The 23450-nt window shown below is 54.5% G+C and overlaps 1 protein-coding gene across 5 annotated transcripts in view; it reads right to left on the bottom strand.

Annotated features, from left to right (window-relative positions):
- The window catches only part of Serinc5 (serine incorporator 5), a 69032-nt gene that overhangs the window by 36572 nt on the left and 9010 nt on the right, over nucleotides 1-23450 (bottom strand). For 2 of the 5 annotated variants that reach the window (XM_004841599.4, XM_013071076.3), the window contains exon 2: nucleotides 3353-3520. The exons of 1 other annotated variant lie outside the window; for it this stretch is intronic. In XM_004841599.4, coding sequence (XP_004841656.2) covers nucleotides 3353-3520 — 168 coding nt within the window. Of the gene's footprint in view, nucleotides 1-3352; nucleotides 3521-5080; nucleotides 5334-17780; nucleotides 18320-23450 lie in introns of those variants that run through there. 2 more of the 5 variants (XM_087180752.1, XM_013071073.3) reach the window with 2 other exon arrangements.

Genomic DNA, 23450 nt, shown 5'->3' with positions numbered 1-23450 from the left:
TGATCACATCTAGTAAAACACTCAGGAAAGAGGACTCCAGAGCTGCTTCAGAAAGTGGCGAGACAATGGGATACGTGTGCTTAAAGCCAAGGGGAGGATTTTGAGAATGATGTCAATGTGACTCTTACTGTCACGATTTATTTTAAATGTAAGCATTCACTATATATTTTGATCACCCCTTGTACAAAGCTCAGGAACTCAGAACATACTCAGGCTGGGTCTAAATCCCAAGTCCACGGAGGGATGAGGGCATCACCTACACTCAGGTGAGAGTGGGTGGTGACAGAGAAGGCAGCTACCATGCTCAGAATGAGAACCGGATGTGGTGTTTATCAAGCTACAGATGTCAACTCTGAAAATGCTGTTCCTCCACAAAGCTGCCGCTAGCAGCATCACTCAGCTCGTGCTCCTGGGGGTTCTGCCAAAGGCAAACTGACCGGGGCTGTCTGACACCCAGGTGGTGCTCAAACATCAAAGTTAGGAAACCCACACCTGCACCTCCCAATCGCCTCTACTCCTGCAGCAACCTTTTGGACAAGCTCCCCCAAAGCGATGCTTTCCGTCTGCACAGTTCCAGACTTTGTCTCTGGACTCTGGGACTTACTTCTGCCAGAACCAGCAACTTCTCAGGAGCAGAGCTCGAACCAAAGGCATCAGGACAGAGTCCCCAGCACAAACCCGGAGGGAGCTCAGCCACGCCTCACACATTTAAAAGGGCAGCACTACCGGAAACACAAGGAGAGGGGAGATTCGGCAGAGCTCCAGGACAGGAGTGCAGGCCGCCGTTTCCGGGTTCCAAGTCTACAGCATCTGCCACGGCCCACCCGGCTGAGGCCTGGCAGGGGGAGGGACCAGCAGCACAGCTGCAGCTTCTCTGTCCCAGCCCCGACCTCGCTAGGCTTCCCGTGCCCGCACAGAGCTGCTCACTGCTGCCGAGGTTCTGGCTCAGCAGCTTGGCCCTCTGCCCTGCCCGGACGCCTCACTCAGCAGGAGCTGCGAGCAAGTAGAGAACCAGTGCCACGGGTCTGCCGGTCATTCCTGCTGCATCAAGACCGCAAAAGCACAGCGCACGCCCTTTATCAACACACAGCCTCCCCCACTCTCCTCTGACTCGTGGGTCAGTGCTTTGAAGAAACGGTTTGGGCTGGGGTGCGGCCCGGTGCCAGAGTGCTCACCTCCTGTGTCTGAGGCCAGCCTTCTGTCCCAGCACCGCAAAAAATGCAAAGCACAAAGATAAACACAGTCAGTTGTTACGCATTTACAATGGTCGCAGCCTCAGTGCTAGCTCCTGGCTCTCTCTGCCTCCTGCTGTCCGGCCCAGGAGGGTTGGAGGCAGACACAGGGCGCTGAGGTTCGAAGGGGGCTCGGGGTTTGGACAGCCCGACCTTCTGGGGACGAGAGCCACCCTCCTGAGCAGCCGCTGCTGTGGCCCAGCCCAGAAAGGCTGGGCCGCCTACTCATGCTGCTCAGTCACACAGGGGCTGAGCAAAAGACAGTTTAACTGACTAAGCTCACTGCAATGAAGGGCACACTCCCAAGTGCGCCAGGTAAGCATGCTCAGCCAAGCTGGGAGGGTGGCGGGGGGGGTGGTTTGTCACACCAAGGCATCTTTGCAATGAACATTAAAAAACACTAAGAGAAAATGACTTATTTGAAGGCGGAGAAAATGATGGATAGCTACTTGACAAGTAGGGAGCATCCGAAAGGGAAATGCTCGTGGGTTCTTATCTGCACCCTTTTTTGATTGAGACCCTTGTCCCAAGCAGGCTCCTGGACTGACTGTCACCCTGGTGTGGAGACGCCCCTGCCCAGTATTAGCGGGCTATGAGTGGCACCTGCTTCTTGCCTTCCCTAATTCGGCTATACTGTTTTATACAGAGTCAGACCAAAGCCCTGTGTGACTCAGACAGGCATGTCAGCTGGCAGAGTTGGGCTAGCATTGCTCCTTTGCTAATGGCTGTCACCGAGGCCAAAGTCCTGGTGTGTGAAGTGGCAGAGCTCTGCTGAGTTAACCTGCCCCGAGGTCAGCGTGACCCCAATTAAAACACTTTCTCCTGAATTATGGCTTCTCACAGCCCCTATGCGTTGCTTGCTAATTGCACCCAGACCCAGTTCCTGTTTGTTCTACCCTAGCAAGATAAGCAGTGCTTCCTCCCGGACAGCCCTGCCTGGCGCCATCATGCCAGGTGTTCGGCAGTAATTCACTAGATGCTTTCAAAGCACACCCTGCTCCCTATTGATTGCTTAGGGACAAGCAGTTCAGGTTTAAATGTGAAGTAAAGGGGTTTATGTTAATCACTATCCAGAGCTTCCTTTCTTTGTCTTTGTCTTTCTGATTGCTCGAGCCTAATCTTCAGAGGCAGAGGCCACTGCCCTTAGTAAGTCTCTTCATTAACTGCTAACAAAGCTCAACGAGGCATTCAGCCTCATCTTTTCCCTACCTACGGGGCCCCTGTCCCAATTCCCCACGCTGAGACACCCAGCCAACTGCTGTTGGGGAACCGGCAATGGCCAATCTGGCTTCTTCGAGCTGAATGGGGTCGGAGTGCAGAGCAGTGGGTGGGAGCCTCTACGGGGGATCATCTGGGCCTAGCGGGAGAAGTCTGGCATCACCTGGTGTTTGGCAGCCACTGGGCAAGAATACACACGCTTTACCAAGAGATGAAAGGATGTATGGCCAAAACATGAGCGAGAGAATGGAAAGGCAAATTGGGGAGGAGCCCATCTGCACTGCTTTTAAAGGCTGGAAGAGCAACCGCAACCCGCTGACCCTTAGAATTGTCAGCGGGGGTCAGTGACTGCAGCCCCCTCTTGTATGTCTAGCCCATCTTGTCACTCATACGTATCTCTAGCTATGTCCTCCTGTTGTGGGGTGCTCAAGAGGTCCACTGAGGGGAACCGGAAATTGAGAAGTCCTCCATGGGTCTCCTTTGACAAACCGGCCTAAGGAGTGGCTGGCACCCAAGTCCCAGGTCCCCAGAGGCACGGGGGTCTGTCCAGAGTTGAAAAGCATTCAGGCCGCTCTCAGTGATCCACGGGGCCACCCTTCCCACACAGATCACCTCAAGTGTGTAACAGCTGCTGCCTGGAACATGGGCAGCCAGCTCGGGATGGGGGAAGTCTGCATCCACCAGGAAGAGTGGTGCACACAGACACCAGATACGGTGACGGGAGTGCTCTCCAGCCGTCCCCTGGCCTCTACACCCGAGGAAGCCCGCTGTGGCTGGGCCGCAGTGGACAGGCGTCACGAGGTCCAAGGGGCCACGCACACCGGACCACAGCAGGCTGGCCCTGCCCTCCGACCGCGCCCCCATGCCCCAGCTGAGCACCCACAGGAGGAGAGGCGACTCACATGCTCCCGCATGGCCTTGGCCACGGTGGGCGACATCATCAGGCAGCACAGCAGGACGACCAGGATGAAGTAGAGCGCGTACATGAAGCGGGTGGTCCGCGACTGTCGGATCTTGGGGCAGCAGCTGCAGCAGAGAGAGCACCCCGCCGTCCCGCAGCAGCAGGCCAGCTGGAAGGGACATCAAGAGCTCAGAATGTGACGCTGCAACATGACAGGAAACGCACAGCCGCCCCTTCCCGCTGGACGTAGCCTGCGACCTGGTCCTTCCCCTGGTCGCACACCTGCGTCCTTTGCCATAAAGCAGCAGGCGTAGGCACAGGCTGCCCCTCAGCTCTGTGAGCTGGTCCAGCACGCACACGGACCCAAGGAAGGGAGGTGCCGCCAGTCTGTGCATGGGGTCGGGCTGGCAACTCGCAGCTTCGGGGACGCCCACGGACTGAGGCTTGAGCCCACGGGTCTGCACCAGCTCTGGGTGGTCAGGGCCAGGGCTGGACTGGGCTGCAGGAGGCCCTGCTGCTGTCATCCAGGGAGCCTGCATCCCACGCACGCCTGCGGTCCTCCACGTCACAGGATGAGCACCTCCAGGCCCCCGAGCTGGGTGCCGGCCGAGCTCTCCCCAGACGGGTCTCACACCGAGATGAGTGACAAGCACCAAGCAGAAGATGGCCCGCCCACGACAAACAGGAAAGCCACACTTCCTCGGACGGAGTCACCTCTCCAGACAGAACAGAGGGCGAGGAAGGGGCCGAGAACACGAAAAACGAGGAACAGGGGGGAAGAACATGCAAAACAGGAAGCGGAGCACCAGACCAGGGCTTGGGGACACCCGACCCTGAGACCAGCCGTGTGAGAGGCCAGGGCTGCGCCAGCCGCCGGGCAGGGCACACGGAACGACTTGAGGCGCAGGGGGACCGGTGGCTCCGCCCCTGCATGGGAGCCTCTCGCCCTAAGGTGCAGAGCGGGCAGGGACGGGTCAGGGTGCAGGGAGCCCTCGGCCTCTCAACCACACGACCTCTCCCTGGGGACACGGGCCTTTAACAAAGCACTGACGAAAACTAAAAAGGCCCGGGCCCCTGGTTTGTACAGCAGCGGTGGTGACCGGGCAGCTGCCCGCACCGCATCACACAGCCCCGGAAGCCACCCCGTGCTCCGGCTTCACTGCCCAGGTCTGCTCTGATCCCCGCAGCTGTCCTCCTGGGAGCAGCCTCCTGCACTCACATGGCCAGTTACTCCACGCGGGCCAGCAGACGCGCACACGCAGAGGGGGTTGAGCACCGCTCCCTGCGTGGTGGGTTCTGTGGGTCTGTCTTCCGGTACCACGGACAGAACCCAGGGCCTCTGCACTGCACTCCATCCCCAACTCTGCTCCCCCTTTTCAAGACAGGGCCTTGCTAAGTCTTGGACTCAAACTTGTGATCCTCCTGCCTCTGGGCTCACAAGACTACACGTATTTTTATGGGCTTCTTGACAACCACTTGTCTGGATTTTCAATCTCTGGTTTTGTTGATCTCATTCACTCATGTGTCCAAGTATTTCCCTGTCCCCCCTCCTTCTCTCAATACACACACGCACACGCGCACACACACACACACACACACACACTCTCCCCGCCCACCGCCCAGCTTGACTGTCCGCCGCCTCCTCCTCCTCCTCCTCCTCCTCCTCCTCCTCCTCCTCCTCCTCCTCCTCCTCCTCCTCCTCCGCCCTCCGACCCCTCCCAGTCCTCACCCTCCTCTGCTGTCCGAGCCCTGTGGTCTGAGCCAGCAGGCCTCACTGCACTTCCGATTGAAATGCATGAACAAAAGAAACCCCGGGAGCAGACGTGACCCTCGGAGCCCTGGTGGACAAGGCTCAGTCCCGACACGTCGCCACCGGGGGGCACTGGCGCGCTCCACAGGCCTGGGCGGGGGCTCCAGCCCTGACGCAACAGGGCCAACCTGCAAACTGAAAGCCGAAATAACCCTTCTCTCTGCAGCCGCTCATCTCCCCGTCTGGACCGATGCAGGAAGCTGACACCGTTAGCCCTCCCGCAACGGGGCTGCTCTGAGCTCATGACCTCCACAGAGGGCCACGAGCCAGGCCCCACCTCCTCACATCACCACGGGCCGCGGGGCCATTCAACGGCAAACTGCGACCAGGGCTGTGATTACGAAGAGGGGAAGACACGGCCACACTGCCTTACTCCCTCTCCGTCATTAAAGTCATGCGTCATCACATGGACCAGTTTCCAAATTTTACTCTGCACTTGGACTCTGTATTTAAAAAATATGGCAGCCCGGAGTGTGGCTCAGGGTACAGCGCTTGTCTAGCATGTGCAAGGCATTGGGTTCTAACCACACCACAAGAAATAAAAATTTTTTAAATGTATGTGCACTTAGAAGTGCACAAGTGTACACGAACACACATGTACCAAATATGACAGTTCGACAGTGGTCTTTCTTTTAGCCAGATGTTATTCTTCAAAGCAAACTGTGCCAGTAACCAAGAGAACAAACACATTACCTTAAATGAAACACGGATACCCAGATGTAGATATAGATACAGATATATCAGGAAGAAATTCAAAACCACATTCATTCATGAAAAATGTTTATCTGAGCATTCTACAAGTTCGCAGAGGCCTGCTGGCTGACCAGTTGTTTCTGGAAGAACAGAACTTAGAACAAAGCAGGGTCCTCGCCAGCCCCTTCCACTGACAGCCTTGTTGCCCTGGGGAGGCTACGCACTGTGGCAGGCAGGGTGGAAGGTCAATCTGACCAGCTTTGGGATCCACCCTGGGATTGGCAGAGCAGGCTCCTGGGTGTGTCTGGGAGTCATGGAGCCATGACCTTGGGTCTCTATCTGCTCCCTGGCCCCTTCCGCTCTGGCCCTGTTCCCTGCTCTGCTTCCTGGCCACCAGGAATGGAGCAGCTTTGTTCCTCCTCACCCTTCCGCCATGATGGCTCTGCCTTGGAGCCAGCTGACCAGAGACTGAATCCTCTCAAACTGTGAGCCACATGCAACCTCTCCTCCTTTAAGTTGTGGGTGTTGAGTATTATCTCCAGCATGGAGAATGCCAGCTAATACCCTCACCCTGATCCTCACCCGAAAAACTAGACATACCGACTCGTGGCTAGCCTGAGCCTAGGACCAGTGCCCTGGCCCCTGGCTCCAGAAGACATAAGCCTTTGGTGAACAACTCAGGCCTCAAAACACAAATGCAGACACAGCCCGAGAGCGAAGCTGAAAGCTCCCGAGGAACGGTGGGTGACGAAGGTGCATCTGTGCGGGTTCATCAGACATACAACGCCCTGCGTTGCTGGGCACTGACGCTGGGGAGGCTACACATGTGGGGGGCTGATCACCCGTGGGAGATCAGTGCTGTACCTCCTCAATTTTGCCATTAATCTAAAACTGCTCTGACAAATCAAGCCTTTTGTTTTGGTTTGGTTTGATTTTTTTGTTTTCTGAGACAGGGTCTCATTAAGTTGCTCAGGCTGGTCTTAAGTTTCCAGTCTTCCTGCTTCAGCCTTCCAGAATGCTGAGATTGCAGATGTGTGCGCCACACCCAGCATAAAGACTATTTTTTAAGAATAAAATAATAATCATAATAAAAGAGCAAAACAGTGCCTGCCCATCCAGGGCTCAGACAGATGCTGAGTGAGTAATTCAGGGTGAAGTCATGATGACAGTGCTGGGCAGCTGGGTCCCCGGCCCGAGTCTCTCCACTGCCTCACAGAGTGCAGGGCTGTCTGGCGAGGCCTCTCCTGGAAGAAACCACCACAGCCTCAGGAGTCCGCTTGATGCACTGGCACTGCCAGGACCCAACCGGAACTCCGAGTGCCGGGCGAGTGCTCTCCCCAGGGCAATCCCGGCCTGGCACCCTCTCTGCAGGGCAACACCTCAGCCCTTCCAGAAACTTGCTGCAGACCCTGCGGCAGGCGCAGGGCAGGCCCCACAGGGAGCCGGGCTCTCACTGCACAGGCCCGGGCATCCGGCATCCAAGGTGCTCTGTACCACAGAACACCGCTGCGAGGAGGAAATCAGGATCCAGAGCTGGACTGCACTTCCTCAAAGATCTCTCTTTCCCAATTCTCTCTCTTTGTATTTTCAGCTTTTATTTTCCATTTGCCCCTGCTTGGCGCACAGTGACTCCAATCCTTGTGGGGAGCCGGTGAACGCACTTAGCACATCTCCATCCTGCTTTACAGCCCTTCCCCTCCACCTCCTGGTCCCCTCCCATTTGTAAAAGATCCATCTCCCTGATTCCTATTCCTGTCTTTTATTTTGCTCTCTATTTATTCTCTGGGTTTCTCATATAAGAGAAATCTTGCAACATCTAAGCTTTTGTGTCTGTTTTATTTCACTGAACAAGTAAAATAAACAATCTTTCTCAAGGTGCATCTACTTTCCTAGGAATGTCTCAGGTTTATCTTCCTTTATGGCAGAGTAGCACTGTACTGTGTGTAAACACCGTGTTTTCTTTATCCGTGCATCTGCTGATGGACACAGAAGCTGCTTCCAAGATTTAGCTAAGGTGAGTTGTTCTGCTATTAACCTGGGTGTGCATGGATGGCTGTAACACGACGTCTCTATTCCAACACTGAAGTGCTGATCCCCTGGGCCTCCGAATGTGGCCCACTACACATGGGCACAAGGTCGTGAGAGAGGTAATTCAGGGGAAGTAAGGTCAGTGGGTTTCTCTCCAGCCCAGGGGCACACACAGACACAGGGCCATCGAGGCTGCAGCAGGGGAGCCACCCCTTCGAGTTAGGGGATTAATGTGAGGATCAACACCGCTCGCTGTTCAGACCCCGCTGCGGAACTGCTGCGCAGCCCTGCCTGGCACTCACGGTGCATACGAGGCACACAAGTGAACATTAGGCAGCCGTGAGGCGCCAGGGCTCAGGTGCTGGGGCGCAGAGGGAGCCTTCCACAGCCCCGGGACCCCACGAACACCACTTCCCTTCCTCCCGCCTAGGGTGGGCTGGGGACACTGCTGTCCTGACAGTGACCTGGGTCTCAGGGGACACGGCCTCCGCAGGGTGGGGACTCCTCAATGAGAGACGCCACACCCCGCCAGCGCTGTGAGTGGGCCAGATGGGGAGCAAACCTCACTGGGAGAGATGCCTCCCGCCCCTCGGCTTCCGGACACAGGAGCCTGGCAGAGCTGAACAGAGGCCGGAGGGCTTCTGCCCGCTGCAAGGGCGATGCCCTGCTTGGAGCCATGGGGATGAGGGGCCCCAAAGCTCTCCCAGACGCTTGGCTCCGAGCGGCCCAAGGCTCCTCAGACCCTCACCTCAGGGGGCCCGAGCTTCAGGGATGCAAGCGCCACCCGCCCTGCATGCCGCCTGAGTGCCCACCACCTTCCTGCTCCTTCCAGAGCTCAAGGCCACCCCGGGGCCCTGTGCCAGGGCGAGCATGTGAGCAGTCTGCTTGGCTCTGGACAGCAGCGCTCCCTGGAACGCCGACCCAGGGCCACTGGCGCCCCAGCGCCCTCCCGAGCCTCAGGGCTCAGCCCCTGTGAGCAGCAGCAGGGCGAGGGCCAGGGCACCAGACACTGATGCCACCCAAGCTGCTGACCAGTCATCGGCCTGCGCAGACTTCGTGCTGCACAGTCCCAGACCAGGAGCGGGGAACATGGCTTGTTACGTGGATTCCTCCCACACAAACAAATATGGGCAACCTGGTGAACCCTGCTCAACCTAGAGCAAGGTTAGGTGACAACAACTAGTGCTTAGCCAGGGGTGGGGGTGCATGCCTGTAATCCCAGCACTGGGGAGGCTGAGGCAGGAGGACCAGCATGAGTTCAAGACAGCTTGGGCTACACAGTGAGTTCAAGGCCAGCCTGCACTTCATCTCGTTCTCTGCAAGGTACCACAGCTGTTACTGTTGTTGTGTTACCCATTATTATCACCCCTGTTTAACAGAGAGAAGACCAGGGCTCGGAGAGGTTGGGCAATCTGAGGTCACACAGCACATGATACACAGTGCTCAGTCCAGGGGGACACCGAGGACCTCAAACCTGGGTGTTCAATGAAAAACTCTTTGATTGCTTAAATCATGGTGGGCTCACACTGAGGAAAACAATGCACCCGAAGACATAACCACTCGGGCTGTGCAGAAACACCTGCCACAGTAGAAAGAGTCCGCACTATTCACCGGAAACAGTTCACAGCACCCGGGCACACAGTCCAGCAGAATCCAGGGACAAACAGGACAAGACAGAGATCAGCAGCAGGGGCAGCAGCCCCGGAGGCTGCGCCCAAGCCAGCAGGGTACAGGTACTGCAGGACCGTGTGATTATGCTGCTCTGTAGCTCCTGAACTCCACAACAAGCATGTACCTTTTAATTAGCAAAACACGAACAAGTTTCTGGGAAGAAAACAAGCAGCATTCCTGTTCCATCTTGTGGGTAATCAGCTAGAAAATATTTGTTAAATGAATCACCAGGCAGCTAGAAAACAGTGCAAGTGCACGTGGGGAACTAAAGTACAAAAATCCCTACTGCACTGTTGTTACACTGTTACGCGTTCACACAGACAAGGTAACTCCCTAAGCCTGCTGCAGCCATGAGCAGATGGTTACAAATGAGCCTCACCTTGGCAGAGTCTGAAGCAATCCAACATGAAATGGAAAAAACGTAACAGCTACCTACTAGATCAGGAAGTTGAACAGGAACTCAAGCACCTAACAAGCCCAGAAAGGAGCTGTGATGTTGCCTTTCCTTCGGCTTCCTCACATCTGAGTTCCGCGAGCCCAGAGGCTGCCAGGCTGCGGACGTCCAGGAGGGCAGTGCAGGTGGCGGTGGCTGCAGCCTCTCTCACAAGGTGTCCACCAGGCTCTCCATTACCAGGTGGCAGCTGGACTCTTCCAATCACTCCACCACCCCACTTTCTATCTACTCCTACACCTCATTAAAAAGTACCACGCTTTCCTCAGTCTGCTTATCCAAAGTTTCGCTGGGAGGGTACAGGATGCCAGCGCCCTCCGCTAGCCAAGGTCCCAAAGTATTCCCTGGAAAATTCCAGAAATAACAAGTAACTTTCACTACAGTCCACTGTTGCACTGTCCTATGACTATTTATTTCTACTGCACATGTTTGCAGTACAGAACAATAACACCCATTGCGTGGGTTCCATTACACATAAGGCACCTTGCTTCCTTTTTCATCCCCTTCGCCTCCCTCCATCGCCTGGCCCTCCCCTTCTGCAAAGCTCTACGTTGTCTATTACCGTCTACTGCGCCTCACTGGCAAGCTGACCGCACCGAGCACACAGGAAAGCCGGGTGCTGGGTGCAGGCAGCTCTGGTCCCCACCGTGGCTGAAGCACTCACGGTGGCCCTGACCCCTCCTGACCCAGGAGGGGACCGCTGTCCACCTGAGAACTTAGTGCACAGAACCCGAGCTCCTCAGGCTGGACAGCAAACCAAGTGCTCGTAGGAAACACGGTCTCGCCTGAGGACGCGGCACAGCCCGGCCACACGGCCCTGCCCCAGCTTAGCCAGGCGGGACACTCTGCCGCCCTCAGGGGAGGAGCCACTGCAGACACACCGGGCCCAGGTGGGAAGGCCAGCCCGGCCCAGCCCTGGCTTCCAAGAAAACTCTGCACTCGGCCATCCGGGGAGCACAGACTGCTCTACCTTAGCCCCCAGCCTCCTCCAGGCAACGAATCCTCTGAAGCCAGGCCACCCCCAGTGGCCATGCTCTCCCCAGCCCATGCTGGTTCTGCTCAGAGCCAGTCGGCCCGTTTGCTGGCACTGAATAAACAGCCTCTGTTCCCCCAAGATGGGCCAGTGGTTTCTCTGCTCCCGGGAGGACCCGTGTCCAGCCCGCCTCTCACACTCAGCACTGCTGGCTCCGGGGCCTCACTGTCCGGGGCAGCGTCCCTGGGGTGACCTCCCCGTCCCTGCCACACATGATGAGCAGAAAAGTCTCCCGGCAGTTGATCCAGACCTGAAAGCACAAACTCAGGGTCCATAGCAGAAGCCGCAGAGTCGGACAGCCTGGTGCCACCCCAGCCCATGCCAAGGACAGCACCCCGCCCCTCAGGAGAGGGGGTTCTGTGTCGAGGACGCCACCCTCGCCTGCTGGGACCAGTGCTCTCTTTCTGCCTTTATTTCTATGAAGGAAAACAGGGCATCCTCAAAGCAGCTCAGAACAGAGTTGGCCAGGGGCACCAAGTTCCAGAAGAAAAAGCATGTAAGCAAACGAAGCCCAGACATTCACAATGGAAAAGTCCATGGAAATAGAAAAGAAACATTTGCATCACATGTAACACATTTTTATCGTCGGTACAGGACATGTCTGCAATGCATGATGGCTATGTTCATCTTGGGGAGTCGGTGCCCATGTATCTCGCAGCTCCTTTGGTTCGCCTTCCCTTGCTCTGCCCTCAGAAAATTAGTTTCAAATATTCTCATCAAAAAGAGAGAGGGGAGGGCTGGGGATTTAGCTCAGTGGTTCCGGCGTCTGCCTCACAAGCAGAAGGACCGAGGTTAGATTCCCGGAACCAAAAATTAAAAATTTTTTTAAAAAAGAAGAGATGAGAAAGCCAGGCCTGGTGGCACACACCTACCATCCCAGCACTCAGGAGGCTGAGGCAGGAGATCACTGAGAGTTTGAGGCCACTCTCTGGGCTACACAGGGAGTTCAAAGCCAGCCTGGAATACACAGTGGGACCCTGTCTCAAATCGGAGAGTTGTGCTTGCTTCGGCAGCACATACACTAAAATCAAATTGGAGAGTTGCAGGTTCAAGGGCTTGGCTGGGAGCGTGCTCGTCCCCACAGAGTTCTCTGCCAGCCACAGCGTGCGAGCCCTGCAGACGCGCCACTGTACTGCAGACGCAGTCAGACAACAAACACCTGTCTCATGCTTCCCAGTGAGCAGGCACTGGGTGAGGGGAGCAGCATCATCCCTGCCCTCGGGACACTTTGGTTCTAGTGGATTTTAGTCACACTCAGTGTCCAGAAAATGCGCCCCACCGTGGGCATGCTCCAGAGTCCAGGACAAAGCCCCTGACCCAACACAGCTGTCATTTCCCTGAAGGAGAGCTGAGGCCAGAAAGCCCAGGGTGTGGATCCAGCCAGCAATGGGCCTGGGGGACAAGGGAGCCATGCTGGTGCGAACAGCTCTGCAAGGAGGAAGAGGATCAGCCGCCACTTGGCCCCGTGCCACACTGCGGTCCCCATGGTGCTGTGTGTCACTGGGAACAGACACTCAGATGGCCAACGCAGGTCAGAGTATGCAGCTGAAGGGTGCCTTGCAGGCCCGGTGAGAAGCTATATGGAGCCGGGCCTGGGCCCAGGCCTCTGGGAGGCTGAGGCGGGAGGATCACAGGCTCCAGTCCTGCTGGACAACTTAGGGAAGCCCTGTCTCAAAACAAAAAAGAAAAGGGAGGTTTGGAACTTGGCTCAGTGGCAGAGCGCACATGGGTCTGACCTCAGTACCACAAGAAAAAAGTGCCACCAGCAAACTCCCCGTCATTCTCTGCAGAAGGAGGGCAGCACCATGTGTTTCCAGCACGAGTGTGTGCTAGTTCAGCCAGTGCGCCATCAGAAAGGTTCCTGAGCCACGCGCCTCGGAACACGTGAGGGAGACACAGACGAGCAAAGACGCAGGACCAGAAGAGAGAGAGGGACGCCGCAGCACCACGTTTGCACAAGCAGAAAGCTGGGGGATGCAGTGCCAGCCCCGCTCCCAAGCCCCGGTTCCAGTCCCCGGTGCCAAGGTCTCCTTCTGCAGCTGCGTGCTGCGAACTCCAGTGGGGACGGGGTCCAGGGCCACTACCACACGCAGGGAGCCAGGCCACGCGGGCGGGGGCGGGCGACAGGGCCGGGGGCTCTGAGTCATTCTGGACGTGAGTTATGACCCGCAAGGGGCTGGAAATCACGCTGAAGGGTTGTTTTTTAAACATTTCCATCAATGGCACACCGCCACGAGTCCCCTCCAGCCCTCCCCTGGCTTCAAACACTCATCCCGTCGCCTTTCCCTCTGGAGTCCTCGACACATGGACGCCCTGTGACCACGCCACAGTGTATACAGGCCGCAATCTGTGTTGAGAAGCCACCGCCCGGCCGCATCCACACCAGGCCCATGCAAGGTGTAATCAGAGCTCTGTAAATATTGAGCCCATGATTACGGGAAAAGATGAGTCAATGTCTAAGCACGATGGTCACCAGTCCCCAAAATGCAAGCGCTGCCGGGCTTGAGGCCCAAATGAGCACCCCCAAGGACGGAGCTTTGAAAAGATTAACACAAGTGAGAAACAGACCGGAACATGACAGTCATCTCGCCAAGACACTTCATTGGGAAAGAACGGCACTTGCTCCAAGGGTTCTTCCTTTCACCGCGTGCAGAAGCTCACCAAGCCCATCGCAGACCTACTTACTGTGAGGGCTATGACCCTGACCAGGACACTTAGAAGACAACGGCTTTCGGTCTTCGTTACATCTCGCTAGGCAAATGTTACACTAGCACAGGAACAAAAGGAAAACTAAGTTATACTCCACCAAAAATAAACCATACCATCAAAAAAAGTACAGACAGAGTAGTGGCACAAGCCTATAATCCTAGCCACTAGAATCCCCAGCTCAAGACTAGCCTGGGCAACTTAAAGAGAATGTGTCTCAAAATGTTAAAAGGGAACTGGGGCGTGAGTTCAATCAATAGGAACCAAAAAAAACGTGAAGACAACTCACAGAACAAGAGAAAATATTTGTAAGTCATCCACTTTGTGAAGGGTATATGTGGAATCCAAAATACATGAAAGACTTTTTTTTTTTGTACTGGGGATTGAACTCGGGTCCTTGCGCTTGCGCAGCAGGTGGCGAAACCACTGAGCTAAATCCCCAGCCCCATAAAGGACTTTTAAAACTCAATAATATAAAGACAAATAACCCAATTGAGAAATGGGCAAAAGATACAAATAGACATTCTACAAAGAAGAGGGGCAGACAGCCAATCAACTCAGGAAAAGATGCTGAACCTCAACCTCATGGGTCCCTAGGAAAATGCAAATCCAAATGAAAATGAGGCCACTTCAAGCCCACCAGGACGGCTGGTGAAAAAAGGCCAGACAGGAGCTCCCGTGAGACTGCGGAGACATCGGACCCATCGGGCCCTGCCACTGGGGGCGGAAAATGCAGCAGCCCCTTTAGAAAACATGGTGGTTCCCAAGGTTAGCGGCTCTATGATTCCGAAATGCCATACCTAAGTACAGATAGACGGACGGTCGGACGGACAGACAGCTAGATCGATCCCAGAAAAAAGGAAACTCGAATCGACACAAAAACCTGCACACAGATCCTGACAGCAGCCTTATTTAAAGCAATCAAAAGTGGAAACAACCAAAACACTGGTGAATGCCTCCATGGTTAGTAAAACACAGTACATTCACGGGGAGGAACAGAGAACTTCACAGCTATGAATACACAAGGCCACTGGCTTGTGCGTTTCCAGTGCGTGGGCTGCCTGGAATGTGAACTGTGTCTCAATACAACATTCTAAAAATTACTATGGAGAATTTTTAATTAAAAATCTAATAGAACCCTTTTAAGATAGATAAAGAATAAGATAAAAGCCTTCAGATCATAACCTCTAAATTGCTGGGTTGAGCATCTCTGCTCAGTGAAGAAGTAAAAGCTTGGGCATTTCTCCAGTTTCACTTTAGAATGAAGAGAAAAGGGCCCCGGATATAGCTCAGTGGTTCCGCCGCCTGCCTCAAAAGCGCAAGGTCCTGAGTTCAATCCCTGGTACCAAAAAAAAAAAAAAACAATGAAGAGAAAACAGGGGTTGTTGAGCACTTGCTAATTCAAACAGGAATAAAGTGCCTGGGGGCAAATCCCAGGGCTGCAGGAGCGGAAGAGCTTCAGGAGTTCCTCTAGTTATGTGTGCTGTGAAGAGCCGTGTGAGGTTTACACAGAGCATCTTACAGCCCTCTCCACACTGTGTTTTGATGCTCCATGTTCTTGCAAGACTGCACCCTGGAAGCGGCTCCCCGAGCCCCAGAGCGCCTGTTTCTCACCTGGACCCGAGGCCGCCTGTGAAGGCTGCTCCCTGCAACCCCGAGGCAGGCCGGCGAGCTGACACAGACGACCGATGCCGCCGTCCTCTAGGCACCTCTTCCCCCTAGCACCAGTCGCCTCTACTTCCGAGGGAAATCTGATTCCACAGGTAAGCTGCGGACAGGCGGGGACGAAGCACCACCCGTGCACACAAGCTGGGCAGAGCAGCAATATCTAAAGCAAAGGCGAGGGAAACCTGCTGCCTGTAAACCCACTTCCCAAACACGTCACCCCCCACACTTGGCGCTGCCACGGCCTTGGGGCAGAGGTGACAGCGGACTGCAGGCCACACTGGCACGAGCCATTCCGGCACGCCAGGGCACCATGCGTTTGCTCGGCTGAACTCAGCTTTGGAGTTTTAAAGACATAACCAGCACTGGCTCCCAATAAATCCAACGCACAGAGCAGACGGAAAGCAAATGCTCCCATCCCTGCCCCGAGCGGCAGAGCACCCCAGTCCCGGTGGGCGCACACGCACGCACACGTCCGTCACGTGCTGGGCCTTGAACTCCCGTCTAACACCCCTCCATGACCCATCCCTGCTGCCTCTCCCTCTGCACACACAAATTCACCACACTTTCCTGTCGTAATAAAACAGCAACATCAAACTCACCGCCTTAGCCACGCTTAGCTCAGAATTGTCAGGTTAAATATATTTGCCCTTATGCAACGAGATCATTGGAACTTTCGTGCAACACAGAAACACCACGCCTACGACACACTAGTTCTCTTTCTCACCTGCCCAGCCCTTGGTAACCCCTTCTTGATGTCTTTATTTTGGTGATGTCAGCTACTTCTTGTGACCCTGTATGAATCATGCACTGTCTGTGTTTTTATAACTAGCTTGTAATTAGCATGATGTCCTTGAGAGGTTCATCCACATTGTGGCATGTGACTGGTTTTCCGTCTTTTTTAAAGCTGTATAATACTCCCTTGTTAGCATCATTTTTACTGGCAATCTAGTACTCGTCCTGCAGCAGCGAGTTACCTTCTTATGTCAGTCCACCGTCAATAACCAAGGTGTTCTCAGTTTACTTCTGATACAAGAAACACAAGTGAAATTGCTAGAGGCGAGAACACAGGCATATTTGTGATTTAAAGGGATTATACTAATGTAAGTTTTTCTCCAAAGATGAACAATTATGTACCCACAAAAACGAGTCTTTAAGGGCTGGGCTATCGCTCAGGGCTGGAGTATGTGGGAGGGCTTGGGTTTAATCATCAGCACCAGAAAAACAAAAATTTAAAAAAACTGAGTTTATCTATTACTTTGTCAACTCTGGCATTAAACTTCGTAACTCCGCCGTGTGATCAGCTAATAAACATCCTCATTTGAATTATGTGCCTTAAATTGCAAGGCAGGGTACTACCTGCTTCTCAGAGAAGTTCGTTTTCTTCTACAAATCTATCCCTGTCTTGCTCATTTTTCTGTCATTTGCCTTCATTATAAATTAAGGGAAGGATATTTCTGTTCTACAAATCATCACGTCCCATTTGTGTTTGGACTATGTTTTGCTGTGGACAAGCTTCTAACTTTTACATACTCAAATTCCTGCTCCCAGCTGCATGCAGCTATGCTTAGAAAACCTGGGCCCTGTCAGACATGGCGGCACAGGCCTGTTACCCCCAGCACGCGGGAGGCAGAGGCAGGAGGGTCACCCTAAGTTCAAGCCCAGCCTCGACTACAGAGAGTTCAAGGTCAGCCTGAAATGCAGTGAGACCCTGTCTCAAAAAGAAAAAGAAAAAGAAAAGAAATCCTTGGACATTCAGAGAAAGATTATTATTTTAAAAGCTCGCCCGTGAAATATTTTTATGGACCCATTTTTAACCAATTGTAATTGTTTAAAATACTGGATCTCTGCTGGAGAGGCCGGGTGAGGAGGTCACCTGGACCTGGGAGTTCGAGACCAGCCAGGGCAGCATGGTGAGACCCTGCCGCCAGCGGAGAAAGACCGCACCTGCACATCTGTGAGGTAAAGGCCACACATCAACCTGCAGAAGTCGCGGGTTCGAAGGTCACAAGGGTGCTGCTGTCCCCAGGGAGGACGGCTCTCCCCACAAGAGCGGCAAACACGCTGGGGCACCGACCCTACCAAGCACAGCCTGGGGGATGCAGTGGGCAGATTCGAAACTGAAGGACAAGGAGGCTGAGGCAGGGACCGCCCCAGCCCCGGACACGCCATGGAACAGGCACAACAAAAGTGCTGGGGGAGGAGCTGCGGCCTCTCTTCCTACCAACCGCACAACCAACCGCGACAGCTCACGCTCAGCGCCGAATCTTAACGCACTGCGGGCCGGTGTCTGAACGGTGGCCGCTGCCCCCCATCCCACGTCCGCTTGTGCAGGGAGACGGCTGCTTATCTCCACCTGCTCCAAGTCTCACCAAGGTCAGGCCAGCCGCGGAGGGGAGAGAGGGCTTCTTCCCCGTGGTCTCAGCTGCCCTCCACCATCTCCAAGTCCTCAGTTTCTCAGGCCCCAGGCCCGCTTTCTTGGGCCCCAGCAAGGAGGAAAAGTGGAAAGTCCGGCCGGCAGCACTGAGGCCCTCCGCACTTGTCCTCAGGGTCGGGTGCTGCAGCTCCACTGTCCCAGTCTCCAGCCCCAAGCCGCTGCTGGGCGACTAGCCTGGGCTATACAGCAAGACCCTGCCTCAAATAACCAAACAATTGGGCCAGGAATCTAGCTCAGTGGTGCGGCCACCTGCCTCGAAAGCGCAAGGTCCCAAGTTCAGTCCCCAGTACCAAAAAAACCAAAAACAAACAATGAACAAATAAACTATGACGGTGCAAGAAAGCTGGGTACAGTGGTGGGAAGAGCAGGAGATCCTCCCAGCACAGGCTTCGGGCCAAGGCCCACAAGGAGCCTGCAGGGCAGCTCTGAGCTCACTCCCCTCCCTGAGCAAGGCCCCGAAGCCTCTGGGGAAAGCTGAGTCCGGGCTTGGACTCTGCTCTGCAAACACTGCTGCTCTGACAGGGCTGACACCCAGGATCCACCGGAGCTGACAGGCAACGAAATTCTGCCTGCGGAAACACAAGACGGAGACAAAACCGCATGCACTGTGAACCCGGGCACAGCCCTGGGCCCAAACTGGCACCCAGGGCTGTGCCTGAGAGCTGTGACTGCCCACACCCCTCCACACGCACACTGCCAGATGCATTTATCCCAGCAATTACGTATTCCCTGATAATTTTTTGTTAGTTTTCTTTGAGACAAGGGCCTCATTATGCAGCCAGGCTGGCCTTGAGTTCACAGGAACCCTCCTGCCTCAGCCTCCTCCTGAATGCTAGGGTTACAGGCGTGCATCATTGTGCCTAGCTCACTGTGCTTCTTAACAACTGAACGCCTATAAGACCGTAAAGGCATTTTACTGGCGTTTTTCAGCAATGCTGAGGAGTCGCGGCAGGGCCTCACACACTCTAGGCAGGCATCCTTCCGCTGAGCTCCTGTTTCGTGCATTTCCGACGCTGCTTTTGCACCCTGCCCTTGCTGAGCCCTTGCCATGAGACCGGGCTTTTTGGGTCCAGCGCTCCCCGTCCTGGTCACCTCCGGAAGGCAGAGGTCACGCCAGGCTCCCCGCCCACCCCCGTGTAGCTGCAGCAAGAGGTGCTGTCCACAGCAGCCTCCCCCTAATGCACTCAAGGTCTAAAGGGAAACAGCGAGTCTGCGACTCGTTACAGTGATATAGGCGTTAAATGCTTCTCGAGACTTCACGTGATTCGTAACAATATTCAATATCATGCGAAATTAACTCAGGATATGAAACAGAACCAGCGTGTGGTTTGGTTTAACACTAGAATGAAAACAGCCAAGTCCTAGTGGGGCTCAGACTCTGGGAGGGCAAGGGGGGTTTATTTTCTCCTTTACACTTTTATTCCCAACATTTTCAGGGTAACTAAGAATAGCGAATTTTACAAAGCTTAAAGTACTGCTTTAGTTAGTTTTCGTGTAGTGTAGCTGATGATCTCAAGGGTGAGTCGGTGCCCAGTCGGCTCTGCCCTCCAGGGTGGACCTCCCCTCCGCAGGGGCCACGCTCCTGACCACTGTCCCGCCCAAGGCACTTCACACGGGGCAGAAAGGGGCTAGAGGGCACCAAGAGCACTTCCCCTCTGTCCTTGCTCTTTCTCTTTTTTATTTCTACGATGTCGCCCTAGGAACCACTGCACCCTTCTGCTGTCCTGGCCTCAGAGCCAGCCTGCCACTGACTGAACCTCCTGAGGCAGGAGCCAGGCGAAAGCCCTCCTGCTTTAAGCTGTGAGTGTGAGTGTGCAGCAATGGAAAGATGACTGATATACGCCTGTAACCCTAGCTACTCAGGAGGCTGACGCAGGAAGATCACAAATTCAAGGCCAGCCTGGGCTACTGGGTGAGACACTGTCTCAAAAATTTAAAAAAAGCAGTGGGAGTGGATTTCAGTACAAGGCTCTGGGTTCAATCCCCAGTACCACAAATAACAAAAATACTAACATTTCACAACGGACAGGAGGAGAGGAGGGGCCAGGGGAACAAAGCTACAATTAGACAAGAAGGCAGAGTCAGGCCTGGCATTTTCCTGCATAGCTGGACAGCTGCAGTTAGCAATATTACAGATTTCAAAACAGCCAGAAGGAGGGTTTCGAGAGTTCCCACACTGCCGGCAGGGATGGATGCCCGAGGGGCAGGTTCGCTAATTCTTCTGACTTGGCCATTATTACCAATTAGAAATAAAGCAAAACTGAAAAAAAATTCAGCAGACGTAAACAGACAAAAAGGCAAGGTGTTGAAGGAGAAGGAAGAAAAGAAAATGGGGGGGGGGGGGCAGGCATGGCGCCTTGAGCCTGTATTCCCAGCACTCTGGGAGGCTGAGACAGGAGCGTCTCAAGATCAAGCCTGCCTAGGAAACCTGCTCACTTTCCCAGCGTTCACACGTCACAGAATCTAGAGTATTTTTTTTCTTTGTTTGAGACCGGTGTGGTCTCACCTTCCTGGGTGAAGGGCTCTTCCTCCCTCAGTGGGTGCACATCGCTGCTGAGGAGCAATTACACTCAGCGCCCTGCCCCTTGTCCACACCCAGAGCTGCTTTCCTTCCAGGCAAAGACACCCATCTCCTCCCTGGCTTTGGCAGCCAGCGGGATCTGCCCTGGTCCTGATCTTCGGCCAGCCACCCTTGGATGGGGCCCAGGCTGCCCTCTGGCACCCACCTGACCTACACCAGGCTCCCCGCTCAGTGGAGCCCTGGACCCCATTCCTGGGGAGCAGGGTGGGGCCCTTGCCAACTGCCACAACTGTCCCTGCCAAGGGACCCCAGCCTTGGCCTCGCTTCTGGGGAGCACAGGCCCGGAGCGGATGACAAACCCCATGGGGCTGTAAGGGAATCCTGCCGGGGTGAGGCGCAGGGCTGGGAACCCGACTTCAGTCTGAGGCCCCCACGCACTACACTGGCCCCCGTTACAGACTCTGAACTATCCCGCTCTGTGCACCCAGGGCCTGGGGACGGAGTTAGCTTTCAGAGAAAAATAAAAACAGCCAATGAAATAGGTCAGCAATGTCCCGAGCCTCCGGGCTCGCCAGGCCCCTAGGAGTCCTGATGGAGAAAGGGTCTGGACAGCTTTCAACTGGTTACAGAGCTGCCTCTGCTGCAGAGAGAACAGCATGGATGAGCAAGGGCTGGGGGCCCTCGGATCCCCCGCCTGAGGGGCCACCAGCCCTCCTGACATCCCAGGCTCCGGGCAGGGCAGGAGAGAGCCCCACACAGGCCCGGGCCGGCTGATTCAGAGAGCAGCTGGCTGGCTTATGAGAGCGAAGTTCAAGCAAGCAAAGGCTGAGCCCCTTCTCCTCTCCTTGTCTTCGGGCTGTGCGTGTTTTTCCTGCTTCTGTTTTGACTACATGGCTTCCACGCAGAGGAGAAACTGCTGCGTAGCCGCTGCGTGCCATAACCTCACTTCCAACAGTCTTTCGAAACTTATTCTGTGATTAAACTAAGTTTTTCTGTAACAGCTGCTTTCCTAAAACATCAGCAACTTTCATCTCCCAAGGCAAACTACACAAAAAAAGCCAAAACCAGGACCCAACTGCCTTTTAAATTCAAGCAGATGTTTTATATAATCAAACAAGCCACTATTTGAGTCTCGTACAACACTCACTCCCAACATCATATTCTAAATCTGTTGAAATATCATTAATAGCAGGACACAGCGGTGCACACCTGTCATCTCAGCACTCAGGAGGCTGAGGCAGGAGGATCACTGTGGAACTGCAGGCCAGCCTGGGCTACATAGTGAGTTCTAAGCCAGCTCAAGCTACATAGTGAATCCATATCTCAAAAAAACCAAAAAATACATAAATAAATAAAACTAAAAATGAAATATGATTAATATACAAGCAAGAAGATAAAGGAAATGTTTTTAAATGTGTTTAGCCAGAGTTAGAGAGGTCCATGTCTGACTGCCGGGGAGCCCAGTATGTGGGCATGATCGCAGCAGTCTGGATTAGTGACTTGATCAATAGGGAACTCTCTCATGCAATCACAAGCTGAAACTCAAGGCCCTGCAGAAGTGACGGAAATTCACCCACAATCGCGCTTGACACAGGACACTATGAAAACACAGGGTGGTGATGCGCTAAGCTGGTATCATAGCCTTCAGGAAATACCAAGAACAGCTCGGCCAAGGAACAGACAGGCCCAAGAGCTTGGTGGCGCACGCTTGTCGTCCTAGCGTTTGGGAGGACTGCTGTGAGTTCATGGCCAGCGGAGACTACTAAGACCCTGTCTCAAAACACAGACACACACACACACACACACACACACACACACACACACACACACACAGATAGATAAATAAATAAATGAGGGATGAAAAGGAATTGCATCCTCCAACAGCCAGTCCTGCACACAGCTGGGCTCATGCGAGGACTTTCTTTTTAGGACTAAATTATCAGAGATGAACCAGCCCACACTGCTCTGAAATACAGGTAGATGATGCCATAAGCACTCCTCTGCCTCAGGCTTCTGAGAGGAACTGCGTTAAAATCACCGAAAGAGTGACACGCCGCATTTCCAGGCCTCCCCGCCGCCCCTGTGGGAGCGCAGCATGTGTGGGAGCTGAGCCCAGAGCTCGGGAGGGAGGGGAGGGTGCAGATCCCCTTTGATCCCAACAGCCGTGCAGAGGAGGGTGAGCTCACGGGTCACAGGCAGGGCGGGCTCCTTGGCAACCCCAACCGGCCACCCTTGGAGACTGCCGGCCACCCTACTGTGATCGCTCGGGTCAGCCCATGGGTCCAGGTCAGAGGGTGCCAGCCGGGGTCAGCAGGGACAGCAAGGAGACGTGCATTTTGCCCACATCTGGACAGAAAAACCACAAGTGCCCCCGAGCAGGGATGAGAAGACAGCCCTGTGCAGATGGTCTCTGTGGGTAACTGTGAAGATAAAGATCGAAGAAAGAACTGAGAGTGATTCACATGCATTAGCAATGACAGCATCTATAACCGGCTAGATGGCCATTTTTCTCACCATATTTTGCCTTCTGGGAGGAGAAACACATTCAGACCTCTGCACACCTCAGCCATAAACACCCACAGTGGAAAGTAGGCGCCACCGGAGTCTGAAATCAAACTCAGAGCACACTTGCGGCTGCCAACCATCAGCCCAGGCACACGGAAAACCTACAGTCACCCCAGTCAGCAGGGACAGTGCCAACGTCACACTGCAACACAGTCCCGATTTTGCAAAGCTAAGTCACAGATTACACAGAGGGGCCTGGATCTGACACATGAACACTCGGTCCTCAGGGTCAGAAACGCGGCTCTGCGGCAGGGCACTTGCCTCGCACACGCCAGGCCGAGTTCCATCCCAGGACTGCAAACATGGGGGGGAAGAGAGAGAGGAGAGGCAAAGAGAGAGAGGAGAGGCAGAGAGAGAGAGAGACAGACAGAGAGACAGAGAGGGAGAGAGCATGCTCCCCCTGGGCTGCATGTGTGGTTTCTCCTCTGGGCTTCACAAATACCCCACGAGGTTGAGAAGAGCATCCGTACTGGAAGAAGTGAGCTTCTGTGGGCAGATTCCTTCCAAGGCCGTGGTGAG

The sequence above is a fragment of the Heterocephalus glaber genome, unplaced genomic scaffold (assembly GCF_053883595.1).
Source record: "Heterocephalus glaber isolate CG9 unplaced genomic scaffold, H.glaber_assembly_v1.0 deba00001465, whole genome shotgun sequence".
NCBI classification, from domain to species: domain Eukaryota; kingdom Metazoa; phylum Chordata; class Mammalia; order Rodentia; family Bathyergidae; genus Heterocephalus; species Heterocephalus glaber.
Note: the sequence above shows the minus strand (reverse complement) of the source record. Positions and strands in the feature narration are given on the sequence as shown.